This window comes from Crotalus tigris, unplaced genomic scaffold, assembly GCF_016545835.1.
Source record: "Crotalus tigris isolate CLP2741 ecotype Arizona unplaced genomic scaffold, ASM1654583v1 scf7180000017550.10884619, whole genome shotgun sequence".
Taxonomy (NCBI): domain Eukaryota; kingdom Metazoa; phylum Chordata; class Lepidosauria; order Squamata; family Viperidae; genus Crotalus; species Crotalus tigris.
This window is the reverse complement of record NW_024096468.1, coordinates 2,665,531-2,680,545: the sequence shown is the minus strand read 5'-3', so window position 1 is coordinate 2,680,545 and position 15,015 is coordinate 2,665,531. Positions and strand designations below refer to the sequence as shown.

Here is a 15,015-nt window from a genome sequence, read left to right as displayed (position 1 = left end):
TTCTGTCCAAACCCAGCTCATGCCCTTGAGCAACAATGGCACACCTTGGACGTACGAAGGGCACTAAGACATTACATTTCGCGCACAGCGGAATTCCGTCGCTCGGAAGCGCTTTTCATATCCTTCCACCCCGCTACTAGGGGCCGGAAGGTCTCGTCCTCTACCATCGGTAGGTGGATTAGGGCATGCATCACTGGGGCGTACCAGGCGGAGTCCTTGCAAGTCCCCAAGCATATCACGGCCCACTCCACAAGGAGTGCTGCCACCTCAGCAGCATGGGCCATGCAGGCTTCTATTGAAGAGGTATGCAGGGCAGCCACTTGGGCCTCGCCCTCTCCATTCATTCGTCATTACAAAATCGACAAGTACTCCTCTGCAGAGGCCTCCTTCGGTAGGGTTCTCCAGCAGGTTCTAGACCAAAGTTACACACGGGACCAGTCTATTCCCCAACCCAAGGGACAATAGGCTTTGGTATGTCCCACTGCGTGGATTATCCATCTCCAGTGCTGGAGAAGGGGCGTTGACTTACCTGAACGCCTTTTCTCAGCACGGAGATGGATAATCCACACCCACCCTTATAGACTAGGATAATAGGGTATATTTAGTGGAGCCAAAACGTCTTACTGTCAGTCAATGGCTGTGCTCGAGTCAAGACTGAAGAATCATGGTCCAGGACTGGGCGTGGCAACTTTGGCTGACTGATCTGATTGGCCAGGAATACAGTCTCAACCCACTGCGTGGATTATCCATCTCCGTGCTGAGAAAAGGCGTTCAGGTAAGTCAACGCCCCTTATAGTAGAAAGTTGTGTGAAGATAGTAAAATAACACAATGCTTTTTGTGTGAGAATTTTAAAACAAAATATCCTACGGATGGTTACAGATTTGGGCCATTTCAGACTGGAAAATAAGCCCACAGAAATCACATTTTTTGTCTCTGTTGGAATGTTCTGATATTCTTTTTTTCCTTGACAGGTCACTTGTATAACATGTAATTATAAATCCAATACTGTGGAACCCTTCTGGGATCTTTCCCTGGAATTTCCAGAACGTTACCATTCTATCAATAAAGGGATTGTGCCTCTTAATCAGACTGAGTGCATGTTGACTGAAATGTTGGCCAAATTCACAGAAACAGAAGCTTTGGAAGGGAGAATTTATGCATGTGACCAGTGTAACAGTAAGAAAAATCTGTTTTGTTATGTGTTCTCATTGAATCTGTTAAGAAATGTCCTTGTATGTTTTTATAATTGTAAATCTCAGGTTTTTTTCAAGAAGGTGCTTCCAGATATATGACATGTGAAGTCATGGAATTCCCAGTCAATGCAGTCATAAGTCCTGTTGGTTGGGAATTCTGGAAATTTAAGTCCCACCTAGCTAGATAATATCAGATGAGCAAAGCTGCTATAGTTTCTCTTTCATTATTTTTAAATTGCTATGAAAGAGTTTGGAAAGTTATTAATAATGTTGTTTACATAATATCAGCAATTAAAGATGATCATAGATTGTAAAAGAATTTTACTTCAAAATAGAATTGTCAACAGACTGTAGTGTATTGTATCTCTCTTTCTCAAAAGAAAACAAAGAAAAATTTATTATTTCTTCTGGCAGATTGCTGAGATGTCTAATAGATATGCTGGAAATACAAGAAAATAACATTTCTTGAAAGAGACTGCTTTCTCTCAAAGGATAGAAATAGTTGTTTTAGAACATTAATGTACAGATTATAGCCCCATAAAAAGGAATGGGCTGGATGAGGTCCCAAAATTGCATTGAGTCCTTAAGCTTTTGTTTTGGGATCTTCAGAATTTTTTTTCAATCACTGTTTTCAGAAACCAGAGACACTGTTTATTGCCATTTTTAGAGGCAACCAAAGCTGCATAAATAAAGCAAATTAAAAATCCTAAATTCCCATCCTATAAAGAAAGGAAAGAAAATCAGAAAAATGTCAGACTGTCCAAAAAGAATATATATATTATCTTGCCAATTTTGCTTCACTGATCAACAATTATAATCCTGCCCCCTTAAAAAATGTACAGTGACCCTGGTCATTAAAAAAAAACCTTGCCCAACCTTGCCCTACAACCGTGGTAATTGTCCCTAGAAACTTTCCAGATGTTGCTATCAAATTTTACTTTTTAGGAGCTAGAAGGAGAAGTAATTTAATATTTCTGTGGAATAATTATGTTGCATTATAATTTAATCTTTTCCACCTTATTTCTTTGTTTGGAACTAAAAAAATAAAAGGAATGGCATATTGGGAGAAAGCAATACAAGTAATCCTTGGGTTATGACAACGACAATTGGAAGCAGAACTTCCATCAATAAGTGATGTAATTGTAAAGTATGATGTCACATGACTACATCACTTAATGGTGGCACTCCTGGCAATCCTGAAGATAAAAGAGTGTGTCATCCCAGGAGCATGGTTCATTAAGTAGGAAAAAGTAGAGGTCCCAGGCAAGGATCATGGGGGGAGGGGTGCCACAGCCAGGCCCTATGGAGAGTGAGTGGGCTGGTGGTGGTCACAGCTATGTTAGCAGAAGCCGTGGGCGGGCACTGAGGGGTGGGTGCTGTGGGAGATGCTGCCAGGGATTCACACCACGAAGCAAGAGGTGCTGCCAGGAGGCACATGCTACAGAGAACAGATAGGGGTGCTTCTGAGTATGAGATCCCTGGGGACTTCATAGTGAGGCTCCTCAAGAGGAAAAGCAGCAGAAGTGACTTGGGATCTTATCTGCCAGCTTTTCCATTGACTCTGCTGGTGGGAAGCTGGCAAAGAAGGTTGCAAATGGCAATCATGTGACATGGCAATGGTCAGAACTTTGAGGATCAATCATAAGTACTGTTGGTTCAGTACCACTTTAACTCTGAAGTAAACAAGTGGTAATAGGTTGAGGACTATGTAATGTTTGAAATAAAATGTTCTAGTCATGCCATGAATTCTTGAAATGCTACAGTATATATAGATGACTTGGAGCAGGTAGATTTCAAATTTGAATCAAGAGACTGTCTTGAATTTTCCGCATTTGGAACTTTAAACGTGACAGTGCAATAGTGCAATGCATATATATATTCAAGCCTCATGTTGCACTTCACAGGCTCAGAAAAATAGTGCATATATATTGGTTCCCACAGAGGCCAACAAAAGGGAACTATGAAAGGGAAACACTGAACTTGGCACAGGCAGTCCTTTAAATAGCAAAGAGAGTGAGAAGCAAACTGTTTATTGCTTGTCTTTTATTTTTTATTCTCACTGTGTTTAATGTTTAATTGGTATTTTTTTAAAAACTTTCTGGGTAAGAGATTTTTCTTTTTATAACTTTTCTGCTAATTCCTTCATGAAATAAGAACCAAATTGGCTTTGAAATCCATAACTAGTCCATGTATAGCTAAAGAAATTGGGCTACAATCCCATACTTCAAGAGAGAGCAACTTGCAGCTCAAGACCTCATATCACTTGAGCACCTTCTTTGTGGTCCTTGGAATTTCCTTGATGAAAATATACAGTAATATTCCCACCGTTTTGAAGTAGAAAATTGAAAATCATAGCCCTAAAAATAGACATGTTAAAGTTTAAAAAAGCAACTCCCCAAACCACTAAAACTAAAAAAAAAAAAAAAAAGTTGAAAGAGGTATTAGCAGAAATTCCAGGAATGTTTATCCTTTCCAACTTTATTATTTAGATTATGGAGACAACTTGTTGTGCACAACTTTTTTATTGGAAGATGGAAGACTTTAACTGTGTTCTTTCTTAAATGTTACATAGGCAAACGACGGAAGTCTTCTCCCAAACCTCTTATTCTAAGTGAAGCTAAAAAGCAGTTAATGATCTACAGACTACCTCAGGTCCTCCGGCTGCACCTTAAACGATTCAGGTGAATAGAAGGTGTAGAAATGTGGAGTCATTTTTGTATCTGAAATGGCAGTATAGTTATTACTATATTATTTCTAGAGTACTAAATGTAACACCCATATGTCATATTACTTTTGAAGAGAATTGGAAGAAAGTTTTACATTCCTTTTTAATTTTTCTGAAAGAAATGGTTACAGAGAACAAAGAAAGTAGCTACTTGTAAAAATATGAGGTACATAGTAAAATATTAGTGTACTGTTTGTTGCTGAACAATTCTGAAAAAAGCCCATTATATTATTTCTTCATGTATATTCACTTTTGTAAAGAAAGTTCCCAAATTTAAACATCTGCTATATTTGCAAAAATTATTATCCCTCTTCTAACATAAGGATTAAAATTATTGCGTTAGAATTCTTTTAAGTTGCGATTTAAGGGAAGACGTTCTAAAACTTGACATTAAAATCTACTAGGGTCAGCCTAGGGCACAGGTCGGCAACCTGCGGCTCCGGAGCCGCATGCGGCTCTTTGAGCCTTCCCCTGTGGCTCCCAGCCTCCTCTGCCTTTGCAGAAAGAGACAGAGACAGAGAGAGGCAATTGCGCTTCCCTGCTTCTCTCTCTCTCTCTCTCTCTCTCTCTCTGTGTGTGTGTGTGTGTAAAAGAGAGTGCACTCACAGTGTTCTCCGAGGAGCTGAAAAGCTTACTGGGCGGAGCTCCTCCTTTTCCTGCATCTCAGCAGGAAGCAGGAAGGGCAGGAGAGCTAGCTAGCCCAGCTAGGCTGACTCAGGAATTCTGGGAGTTGAAGTCCATGAGTCATAAAAGAGACGAGGTTGCCTACCCCTGAGCTTGTTGGACAACAGCTTGAAGCTTGCCAGGTGAGCAGCAGATAGGAGGGGAGGAGAAAGAGAGAGAGAGAAAGAGAGAGAGAGGGAGGGAGAGAGAGAAAGAAAGAGCGGGGGAAGAGGAGTGGCAGACCAAGGGCAGATAGAGAGGGAGGGAGAGAGAGAGAGACCGAGAGAGAGAGACCCTTTTGACATCTAAAATGAAGATAACATTGCATATATCCTTTTTTTTACCTGTGTGTGTGTATGTGTTTATGTGTGTGTGTGTGTATATATACACACACACATACACATATACATACACACAAAACACACACACCTATAATAAAGGTAAAAAAGGATATATGCAGTGTTATCTTCATTTTAGATATCAAAAGGGTTTTGCGGCTCCCAGTGTTTTGTTTTTGGTGGGAAACGGGGGTCCAAGTGGCTCTTTAAGTGTTTTGGGTTGCCTACCCCTGGCCTAGGGCACAGGTCGGCAACCTGCGGCTCCGGAGCCGCATGCGGCTCTTTGAGCCTTCCCCTGTGGCTCCCAGCCTCCTCTGCCTTTGCAGAGAGAGACAGAGACAGAGAGAGGCAATTGCGCTTCCCTGCTTCTCCCTCTCTCTCTCTCTCTCTCTCTCTCTCTCTCTCTCTCGCTCTCTCTCTCTCTCTGTATATAAAAGAGAGTGCACTCACAGTGTTCTCCGAGGAGCTGAAAAGCTTACTGGGCGGAGCTCCTCCCTTTGCTGCGTCTCTGCAGGAAGCAGGAAGCAGGAAGGGCAGGAGAGAGCTAGCTAGCCCAGCGAGGCTGACTCAGGAATTCTGGGAGTTGAAGTCCATGAGTCATAAAAGAGACGAGGTTGCTTACCCCTGAGCTTGTTGGACAACAGCTTGAAGCTTGCCAGGTGAGCAGCAGATGGGGGGGGGAGAAAGAGAGAGAGAGAAAGAGAGAGGGGGGGGAGAGAGAGAGAGATGGAGTGGGGGAAGAGAAGTGGCAGACCAAGGGCAGATAGAGAGGGAGGGAGGGAGAGAGACAGACCCTTTTGACATCTAAAATGAAGATAACACTGCATATATCCTTTTTTTAACCTGTGTGTGTATGTAATTTTATTCTCTTAAAGCATGTTAGGCTGCATTAACAGAGGGATAGAATCAAGGTCACGTGAAGTATTAATACCACTCTTCAATGCCTTGGTAAGGCCATACTTGGAATACTGCATCCAGTTTTGGTCACCACGATGTAAAAAAGATGTTGAGACTCTAGAAAGAGTACAGAGAAGAGCAACAAAGATGATTAGGGGACTGGAGGCTAAAACATATAAGGAACGGCTGCTAGAATTGGGTATGTCTAGTTTAACGAAGAGAAGGACAAGGGGGGACATGATAGCAGTATTCCAATATCTCAGGGGCTGCCATAAAGAAGAGGGAATTAAGCTATTTTCCAAAGCACCTGAAGGCAGGACAAGAAGCAACGGGTGGAAACTAATCAAGGAGAGAAGCAACCTAGAACTAAAGGAGAGAACAAGAATCAGTGGAACAGCTTGCCTCCAGAAGCAGTAAATGCTCCAACACTGGAAGTTTTTAAGAAGAGACTGGACAGCCATTTGTCCGAAATGGTGTAGGGTTTCCTGCCCGAGCAGGGGGTTGGACTAGATGACCTCCAAGGTCCCTTCCAACCTTACTACTATTACTATTACTATTACATTCTCTTGGTGATCATTGTTTTAATAGTATGGATATTCCCAAGAGTCATATTTTTACTTTTATTTTTAATGTGTGTGTGTGTGTGTGTGTGTGTGTGTGTACACACACACATACATACATACACACACGCGCGCACACACCTATAATAAAGGTAAAAAAGGATATATGCAGTGTTATCTTCATTTTAGATATCAAAAGGGTTTTGCCGCTCCCGGTGTTTTATTTTTTGGTGGGAAACGGGTCCAAGTGGCTCTTTGAGTGTTTTGGGTTGCCTACCCCTGGCCTAGGGTATAGAAATGATAGGATATGATTCAACCATTTGCCTAGGAATACTACTGCCAGTGGAGTATGTCTATATACATAGCAGTTGAAAATGCTGGTAATATAATTCCAGCTCTTTGTCTATTTTAAGTGAAATAGGTATAGGATTCCCCTGCTTGAGCAGGGGGCTGGACTAGAAGACCTCCAAGGTCCCTTCCAGCTCCTGTTCTACTCTACTCTACTCACTAATGGTTGTCAAATGGACTCTCAAAGCAGATTGCAAAGATTTGCATAATTGCATAATTAGTAAAATTAGGAAAAAAATTCATATCTTTTAAAGATCAGTTTACAGTAAAATTACTTCTGGCCTTTGAAAATTTTATATTTATATAACTTTTAAAAATAATTCAGTTGCTTCCATTTCTTTGAAGATTTTGAATTTTGTTTATAACATTTCTATGCTTGGATTCAGCCATAGTTGAAAAAGTTTCATGTAGTATTAACTTGCAGTAATGAGAATTCTTTTGTTGAGCTGATTGATAGTGATCAGACACGATGCTATTGTTCTATACATCATAGATTTCTAAGGGAAAAAGAAAAAGAATATTTTCTTCTAGGAAATATATATCAATATCTACATTTGTTATCTGAGTCAGGTTGAGTATTGCCATAAGTTAGATGGGGATGTATTTTATCCCCTTTTTTTGTTCAATCTGTATGCTGAAGTGAACATGCGGAAATTAGATCTGGAACTGCCTGATGTTGGAGTGAAGATTGGGGGAAGAACCATAAATAATTTGAGGTATGCAGATGATACAACACTATTGGCTGAAAATAAGGAAGACATTTTCTTCCTTGGATCCAAAATTGTTCACAATGGCAATTCTACTCCTGAAATCAAGTGCAGGAAAAATCTTAGGCCACACTACAATGATTAACATGAATAAGATCTGGAAAAACAGAGATATTGATATAAATACAATGCAGACTAGTTAAAGCAAAAGTTTTCTCTATAATGTTCTATGGGTGTGAAAGTTGGACATTAAGAATGGCTGATCAAAGAATTGACACATTTGAACTGTGGTGCTGACAAAAATTATTGCGTATTACTTTGGCCATTTCATGCATTCAAATTCATTGTAGAAGGCAATAATGCTAGGAATGGTTAGTGGAACAAGAAGAAGGGACAAGCAAAGAACATGCTGGCTTGATAACATCAAATCTGATACAAAGATGAACTTGCAACGATTGAAAGAAGCTGTGCTTCAGAGAGTAAAATGGAGAGTACTTGCCTGTAAAATTGCCAAGAGTAGGACACGACTAAATGGTTAAAACAACATATTTGTTATATCTGGCAGTATAATCAATGTTGGTAGTTTTCCAGGACATTAAGAATCATAGCCCTAGTATAAATACATTTATCTTATTATCTATTTCAGAAAATATGTCAAGGATTTAGTAAATAAAAACAATAGTTTTCAAATAGAGAAATTAGGTTATAACAATGTTATAAAACATATATTAAATGCATGTCAAGTAAACTTGAAAAAAATATTAGTTGAAAATTTATACAATAATGACAATAATTAGTATATATTTTTTTCAAAGATATTGCATCTGATCCTGTTTCATTTTAAAAGTCCTTTTGATTAAATGTTTTCAAATTGCAGGTGGTCTGGACGTAATCACCGTGAGAAGATTGGGGTCCATGTCCTCTTTGACCAGGTATTAAACATGGAACCTTACTGCTGCAGGGATACTTTCTCCTCTCTTGACAAAGAGACCTTTGTCTATGACCTCTCGGCTGTGGTGATGCATCACGGGAAAGGGTTTGGCTCAGGACATTACACGGCATATTGCTACAACACAGAGGGAGGTGCGTGAGCCTTATTACAGGGGGAAAAGTTAATGCATCGTATAAATTTATCTCTTCCATAAAAACATATTTGTTTTGTGTAAGTTTATATTGCTCAGCTTTCACTGCACTAATAATAACATTAGAATAAAAAAATCTATTATGTTTCCATAGCTTAAACACAATGAGGAGAAACTTTATTACTTGTTGTTTTTTTTAAAAGGTTTTTTTCTCAGGCTTGCATTTTATTTGTCTGTGTCTATGTGAGACAGAGAATCAGAGCGATTGATGTTTCTACTGCTTAAGCTGAAAAACAAACTTTTGAGAAATCTATGAATGAAGAATTTGCTTCCGCTCGAATTAGTTATTGCACTTCTTTACAAAATGTTGTATTACATTTTTCCAGCCTTCTGTAGGAAGAATTAGAATTGTTTTTTCTCTTAATTATCACTCAGAAATATCAGTGAAACAAAAAAACTGAAATCAAGAGTCTTTTTAAGGCACAGTCAGAATTCTCAACCTTCTCTTGGGCTTATGGAATTGATTGCATTATTTTTGGATGTTTTTCTCCCAATGATTATTTAAAAATGCCATTAATATCCTATGTTTTTTTTTTCTCCTTTTTAGGGTTTTGGGTCCACTGCAATGACTCCAAACTGAATGTATGTAGCGTGGAGGAGGTATGCAAAACCCAAGCGTACATTCTTTTTTATACACAAAGAACTATACAGGGCAGAGCAAGTATCTCAGAAACACAACTTCAAGCTCAGGTGCTGTCTAAACATAATGTTAGAAGACTGACACTCCCCTGAAAGGAGACATTTTTCTCAATCAACTGGTTCTTTTTCAAAAGCCTTTGGAATTAATTCATCTAGGCAGGAACAAATATTGTTGCAAGAATTTTGGATCCACCGTCTGGAAAATTGGTCCTCCTACTATGTGCATTGTGCAACTCTGTTCTATAAGATTGTAGCAGAACATCTATTTTTTTTTAAAAGGCAGGTGCATTTGTAAACCCTTCCTCCTCCCCCAAAAAGAGTAACAGCCTCCAATGTGTACGACCATTTATTTTCTTTCAAAGAGGAATTGCTATGTGGTATAAAAAAGTAGGTACATTCAAAACTTCTGTGTACAGCCAGGATACAAAGCCATTCAACTGATCGTAAATCTATACATTACTTAAGAAAACAAATGAATAGTAGAATTCTATCTCTATTCTGTTGATGTGGTGAACTGTTGTTGCACTTCTTGGTGTAAATAATTCGCCAATTATAATATATTGTTCTTTCCGACCAACATAATTTAGGTAGATAGAATTGTACTATACAAAAACTCTTTAACAATGATTTTTCTAAACTGGGAAAATATGATCATTGGTTCTTGTTTATATCTTTTGGGTAACAAAACAAAATTTTGTATCCTACAATTACCCCAATCTGTTGGAATGAACAAAAGTAGAAATTATATACACATCTGAGTAATTTATTGCATACTTCAATTTGAATCTGTGCTAAAAATTACAAATACTGTTTTTCTTTCCCACCTAATCTTATTAACTGCTAACAAGACAGCTACGTAAACTAAATTTGCCATCTAACTTTTCTTGTGTAATTATAACAGTTAATATGGGATACATTACTTTCAAGATTTTCGTCATCTACTGTTTATCTTATGATCACTGCATGAATAGGTCTTCTGAATCCATTCAGGTTTACAGTGAAGCTTAGGTTTTCAGTATTAATGACACGTGGTTCAACAAATGCAGATTTTTAAAATTGAACTCTTACCCTAAATGCATAAAGCTTTTGCATATATAAAAAAAATGGTCAGGAATATAGTAGCCATTACATAGAGTGACAAGATCATTTCACCTTAATAATATCTCCTTTTCATGACCATTTTTCCATTCAGTTTTCCCTTTGTTGTGTTTTTGGGAAGTCTTAAAGAGGTTTATTTTGGAGTCTTATAGTGAAAGAGATTGCACCTAAACTGTGCACCTATATTCTCTTTTTCCCTTATTTGCTGTTCTTGCTGTCTCAGAGACATTATACATATACAGCTCTGGAAATCTAACATTAAAATTCTAGTATACTGTATCTCTTAAAGGAAGAGCTCCTGACCACTTCATGTAAACTTTAAATATCACTAACATCCAATTTATCATGGTTACTTTTAACCTTTCATGACTACCACTGTTTCAGTTCTTTGTGAGGGTCATACTTAGAAAAATACAGACCTCATTGCAGCCAAACAACTTGCTACCTTTCAGCAAAGAAATATAGCATACAAATTCTGTATTATTCACTCAAGGTACATGAAATGGATTCTTTTGCTGGTTTGTACATAACCTTGAAAAATTCACAGGGTCTTTAATAGCTGTACTAGTCAACCAAGAATATAAATTGCTGTGTCTTAAGATTCAGCTTTCAGCAGAGTGGGAGAAATCAATGTCTATGAAGATCTGCGACAAACCCAACACAAATGTGATAGTGTCAAGCTGGGGGGTTTTTTAAACAAAAATGGACATGGTTCTAGCACATGCAATGTTTTCATGTGCTCTCTTGTGGTAATTCTGAATTGGTGTTTTAAATCCATCAGCAAATTCCTGATGAAATTGAATCACAAAATAAAGAAAAACCTACCAACTTGTCTCTTCTCATCCTGCTAGGGATTATATTGAAGTGCATGGGATTCCTATATGCAGTGTTATGATTCACTTTCTGATTGTCAAATTACAGTTTCCAGTCAAACAGATAGGAACACTCAAGAGCCCGGATGTGACTTATAAAACAACATAATTACCTTTCCAGAAAGATTTTTTTAGCAGAAGCATTCTTGATAATAAATTCACAGTTCAACTACTGTAATTATTAAGAGGCGTTTAAGCAATGTAATATAACTTGAATCAAGGAGCAGACCTTTTGTTTTGGTAAGATTGACTTTGAAAGGTGAATTAAAGTGCAAAAATCAGCACGATGATTTTTACAACGTGAAAAGCTTGGTAAAGATTATCTCCAGGAAAGATAGTTGGGGCTGACGTGCAGGCCTTACTTATTTCCCTTCAATATTATCATTATTTCAGATTATTCCTCTATTCAAGAATCTCAAAACAAAAGTGAAAGGTGGTCATTTTTATAAACTAAGATCTTTCAGCCACTGCCATTTGCATTTACCAATTCAGTTTTCTCCCATTATTTGTTTTCTTACTGTCTTCCTTGTTGAGTGCCATAAAATATCTTGCTACCCTACCTCCACCCCACCCTACCCCACCACAATAATTCACAACATCCCCAGGAATATCTTACATGTAACACTACAGTTGTTTCTACTCTCATAAATAAAGGAAAATGCTGCCTGGCAGCTAGACAATTTTGAGAGGGTTCTCGGTGGCTCTAATTCATGGATTCTGTGAGAGGTTTGAGTTCTTGAGCTTTCTCGCATACCTATTACCTTCTTTCCTGTCCTTGTGGCTGATGCAGAATTTATCATTGTGAGGTATTCAGAACTGTAGAAGCCTCAAAGGTTACCCACCTCTAGAAAAAGCCAAACTAGAAAGATTGATCAAAAGCTGGCACAGCTTCCATTAATACTCACTGTTTGATTGAGTATTAGATCCATATTTGAGTAAATAGGAACATCTGACACTTATAGGAGACATATAGAGGGAAGATAACAGAGAGGTGGGTGTATTGATAGCCATGAATGTTTTACATTTCCCAAGATTTGAAAAGTCATAGTCTCTCATGTGAGTAATAGTGCCATGGGATATAAAAATGTGCAATTAAGAGTTATCTTAAGAGATGGAAGTAACTTACTTTTGAATTGAGCTTGCTGTTCCCAACACTGTGAGGTTTCTGTAATATTAGCTTTTATTTGGAAGCGATAAGTGTATAGCATTTTTATGCTGTTTCTTTTATATCTGCTGCAAGCGGTGTTCTTGCTATTCTTTGTACACTGTTTTAAAGTGTCCTAGTTGGCAGAAAATGAAAAAAAAATGATAATTCTATCTATTGCCATTATAATTGAAGCCTAACAGAATAATAAATGATACCATGTCTTCCCTTATTATTTTTTCTAGCCACATTCAACTCCTTTGTTTGCATATGTATTACTTGCAGGGCTGACAGGGTCAACCAGCCCTGATTTGAAAATAATTGTCATAGAGTAGTGATTCATTCACACAAAACATAGTGTACCAGCAAAGATATGACTAAAAGCATATACGTACCTGGTAGTAGTTTAGTCATGTTAAGTTACATGATCCTAAGAATGCTAACTAGGGAGCAAGCCCATTAACTTGAGTAACTTACTTCTCATAAACATCTTTGGGAAACAACTTTTAAAACCTACAAACGTAAGCTGGCTACATTTAATATTTAAATCAGCTAATTCTATGCCTACTGCCAAAACTTAGTGATAAAAAATAAAATTGAGGGAAGCAATTCAGGATATAATTTTTTTACAGGAGTATCTAATCAAATGTAAATCAGATTGTATTAATTTGATATACTTGTATCTCTAAAATTTGCAGAATAAACAGCTCTTAATAAAAAAAAATCAACGCATAGGAAGGGAAAAAAAGAAAATAATGGCTATTTTTCCTATTAGATAACAATGGAAAATATTACCAACTATATCAAGGAAATAAATTAGGGCAATATCCTAGCACATTTCTTTATTGTATGGTAAAGCTGAACTATGGAGACCTCTTTTTTTATTGCTGTTACTTTTGAATGAGCTGTTTTCATTCACTTCAGGGAAAATTTCTACACACAGAAATTAAAATGCACAAGTAAATGTGTTGTATGGATTCAGAAGGAGATGCTAAGAAAAAAGCATGTCTCTTTATATATACAATCTCTTTCTGATTGTAGAATTCCATATTTTATGAATGTTATATCTAAGGAAAGTGAACAAGTTAATTTTGAAATAACAATTATCCCCAGCACAAATTGCAGCCACATCCAACAGTATTGCTAACTATTATGTTTATGAATTGAGTGAAAGTTGGGTATAGGATTAATTTTCCCTCCTGATAAAACTTTATGAACAATTTTTTAAAGTTTAAAATGGTGCCTTGTACCTAACTATATTTTGCATGGGACACAGGTTTTTAGTTTCTTCATTCCCAAATCTGAGTCTTTACAATACTTAGGTAGCAGGTTTGGGGTTTTTTAAAAAAACATTTCTTATCTATATGTGAATGGAAAAATGTTTCCTACCAGCAACTTGATGTATTTTATTGTATATGTCTAAATACTGTATTTCTAATGATGCAAATGGTTTGCTCAAAAGTAGATCATTTTGGGTTTTGTGTTAAATTCTTGTTGGTATTTTTTTATTTTTTTTTTAGCTAGGATTATTCCTCTTTAAGCAAGTAATTGGTAATTGAAACACAAATGGTAAGAATGCCTAGAGCAGCTTATTGACAAAGCAGTTTGAAAATGGCTCTTAACTACTGACTGGTGCCTTGCATGATAATGGTTCTCTTTTGCCATGATGTTCTTTCTCTTCTGTTAAAGATGACAATGACTCAACATATCTTCATGCAGATAATACTTCAATAGTATGTATCAAGTGCACACAAATGCTTTTGTATAAAAAAAGATTAACAAATCAACCATATACTGAATACTATTTCATGAAATTAGATCCGACATCTAGTTGTCTAATAACTTGAAATGCATTCTTGAACACAGTACTTTAAGATTATTCATGGTTACTATTGCATAGCTGTAATATGCTAATTTTGAGGTGTAGCACTTCTCAATAGGGTCAAGACTGCCTGATTATTTGTAATACAGAACATGCAACAATGCTAATGCAGGCTGAACTGTGCTCTTCAAATTCACTTTAAATGGGATTATAAATGGAGATTTTAAATACACTACCAACAGTGTTAAAATATTTCATAGAACTTTAGTTGCAAGGAAAAAACCCTAATCTCTTTTGAACAGAAATACTTGGATACATGCATGCGTTATCAGTTGAAGACTCTAAAAATTCATATCTCAATTGCCACTATTTCTAAGTGAAATAAGAATAGCCTCCTGTGTATCCAGCCCAACAGTAAGGTGAAAGAATGTTATTACATCTCTACATTTAATAGTAAAATTATATAATTGTGGATGCTATGTAACAGTCCTAATACATAGTGTCTTGTAAAATTCTTTATAAATCCAATACAGCTTATATTGAAATGATTGGAACTGAACACAAACAGAAACTTGCTCCTAGTGCTGCTATAATCCTACATTTAAGGGAAAATCAATTTTATTACTTAGGAATCCAGCAAAATATATGAATATAATGATCTTACTAAAATGTTTATCACCACTTAGGAAATCCCAATATATATACAATTCTGCAATCATTAACAATTGGTAGAATTAACAATTAAAACTCCAAGTAAGTGAAGTGGTAATTGAAGCAGTCTGGGTTTAGAGTTATGTTATTCCAGCAGCAGATAGTAACCAGCAAACAAACTTGATTTTATTCGCATTCCAATCAGTTCGGAGAGA

At 37.0% G+C, this 15,015-nt stretch overlaps 1 protein-coding gene across 5 annotated transcripts in view; it reads left to right on the top strand.

The window, feature by feature from the left end:
- The window catches only part of USP49 (ubiquitin specific peptidase 49), a 43,857-nt gene extending 32,718 nt beyond the window's left edge, over window positions 1–11,139 (top strand). For 4 of the 5 annotated variants that reach the window (XM_039340165.1, XM_039340156.1, XM_039340173.1 and 1 more), the window contains exons 4-7: window positions 973–1,177; window positions 3,767–3,875; window positions 8,310–8,515; window positions 9,122–11,139. In XM_039340165.1, the coding sequence (XP_039196099.1) occupies window positions 973–1,177; window positions 3,767–3,875; window positions 8,310–8,515; window positions 9,122–9,306 (705 nt within the window). In that variant the 3' untranslated portion in view covers window positions 9,307–11,139. The remainder of the gene's footprint in view (window positions 1–972; window positions 1,178–3,766; window positions 3,876–8,309; window positions 8,516–9,121) is intronic. The other variant, XM_039340190.1, reaches the window with a different exon arrangement.
- The last annotated feature ends 3,876 nt before the right edge of the window (window positions 11,140–15,015 follow it).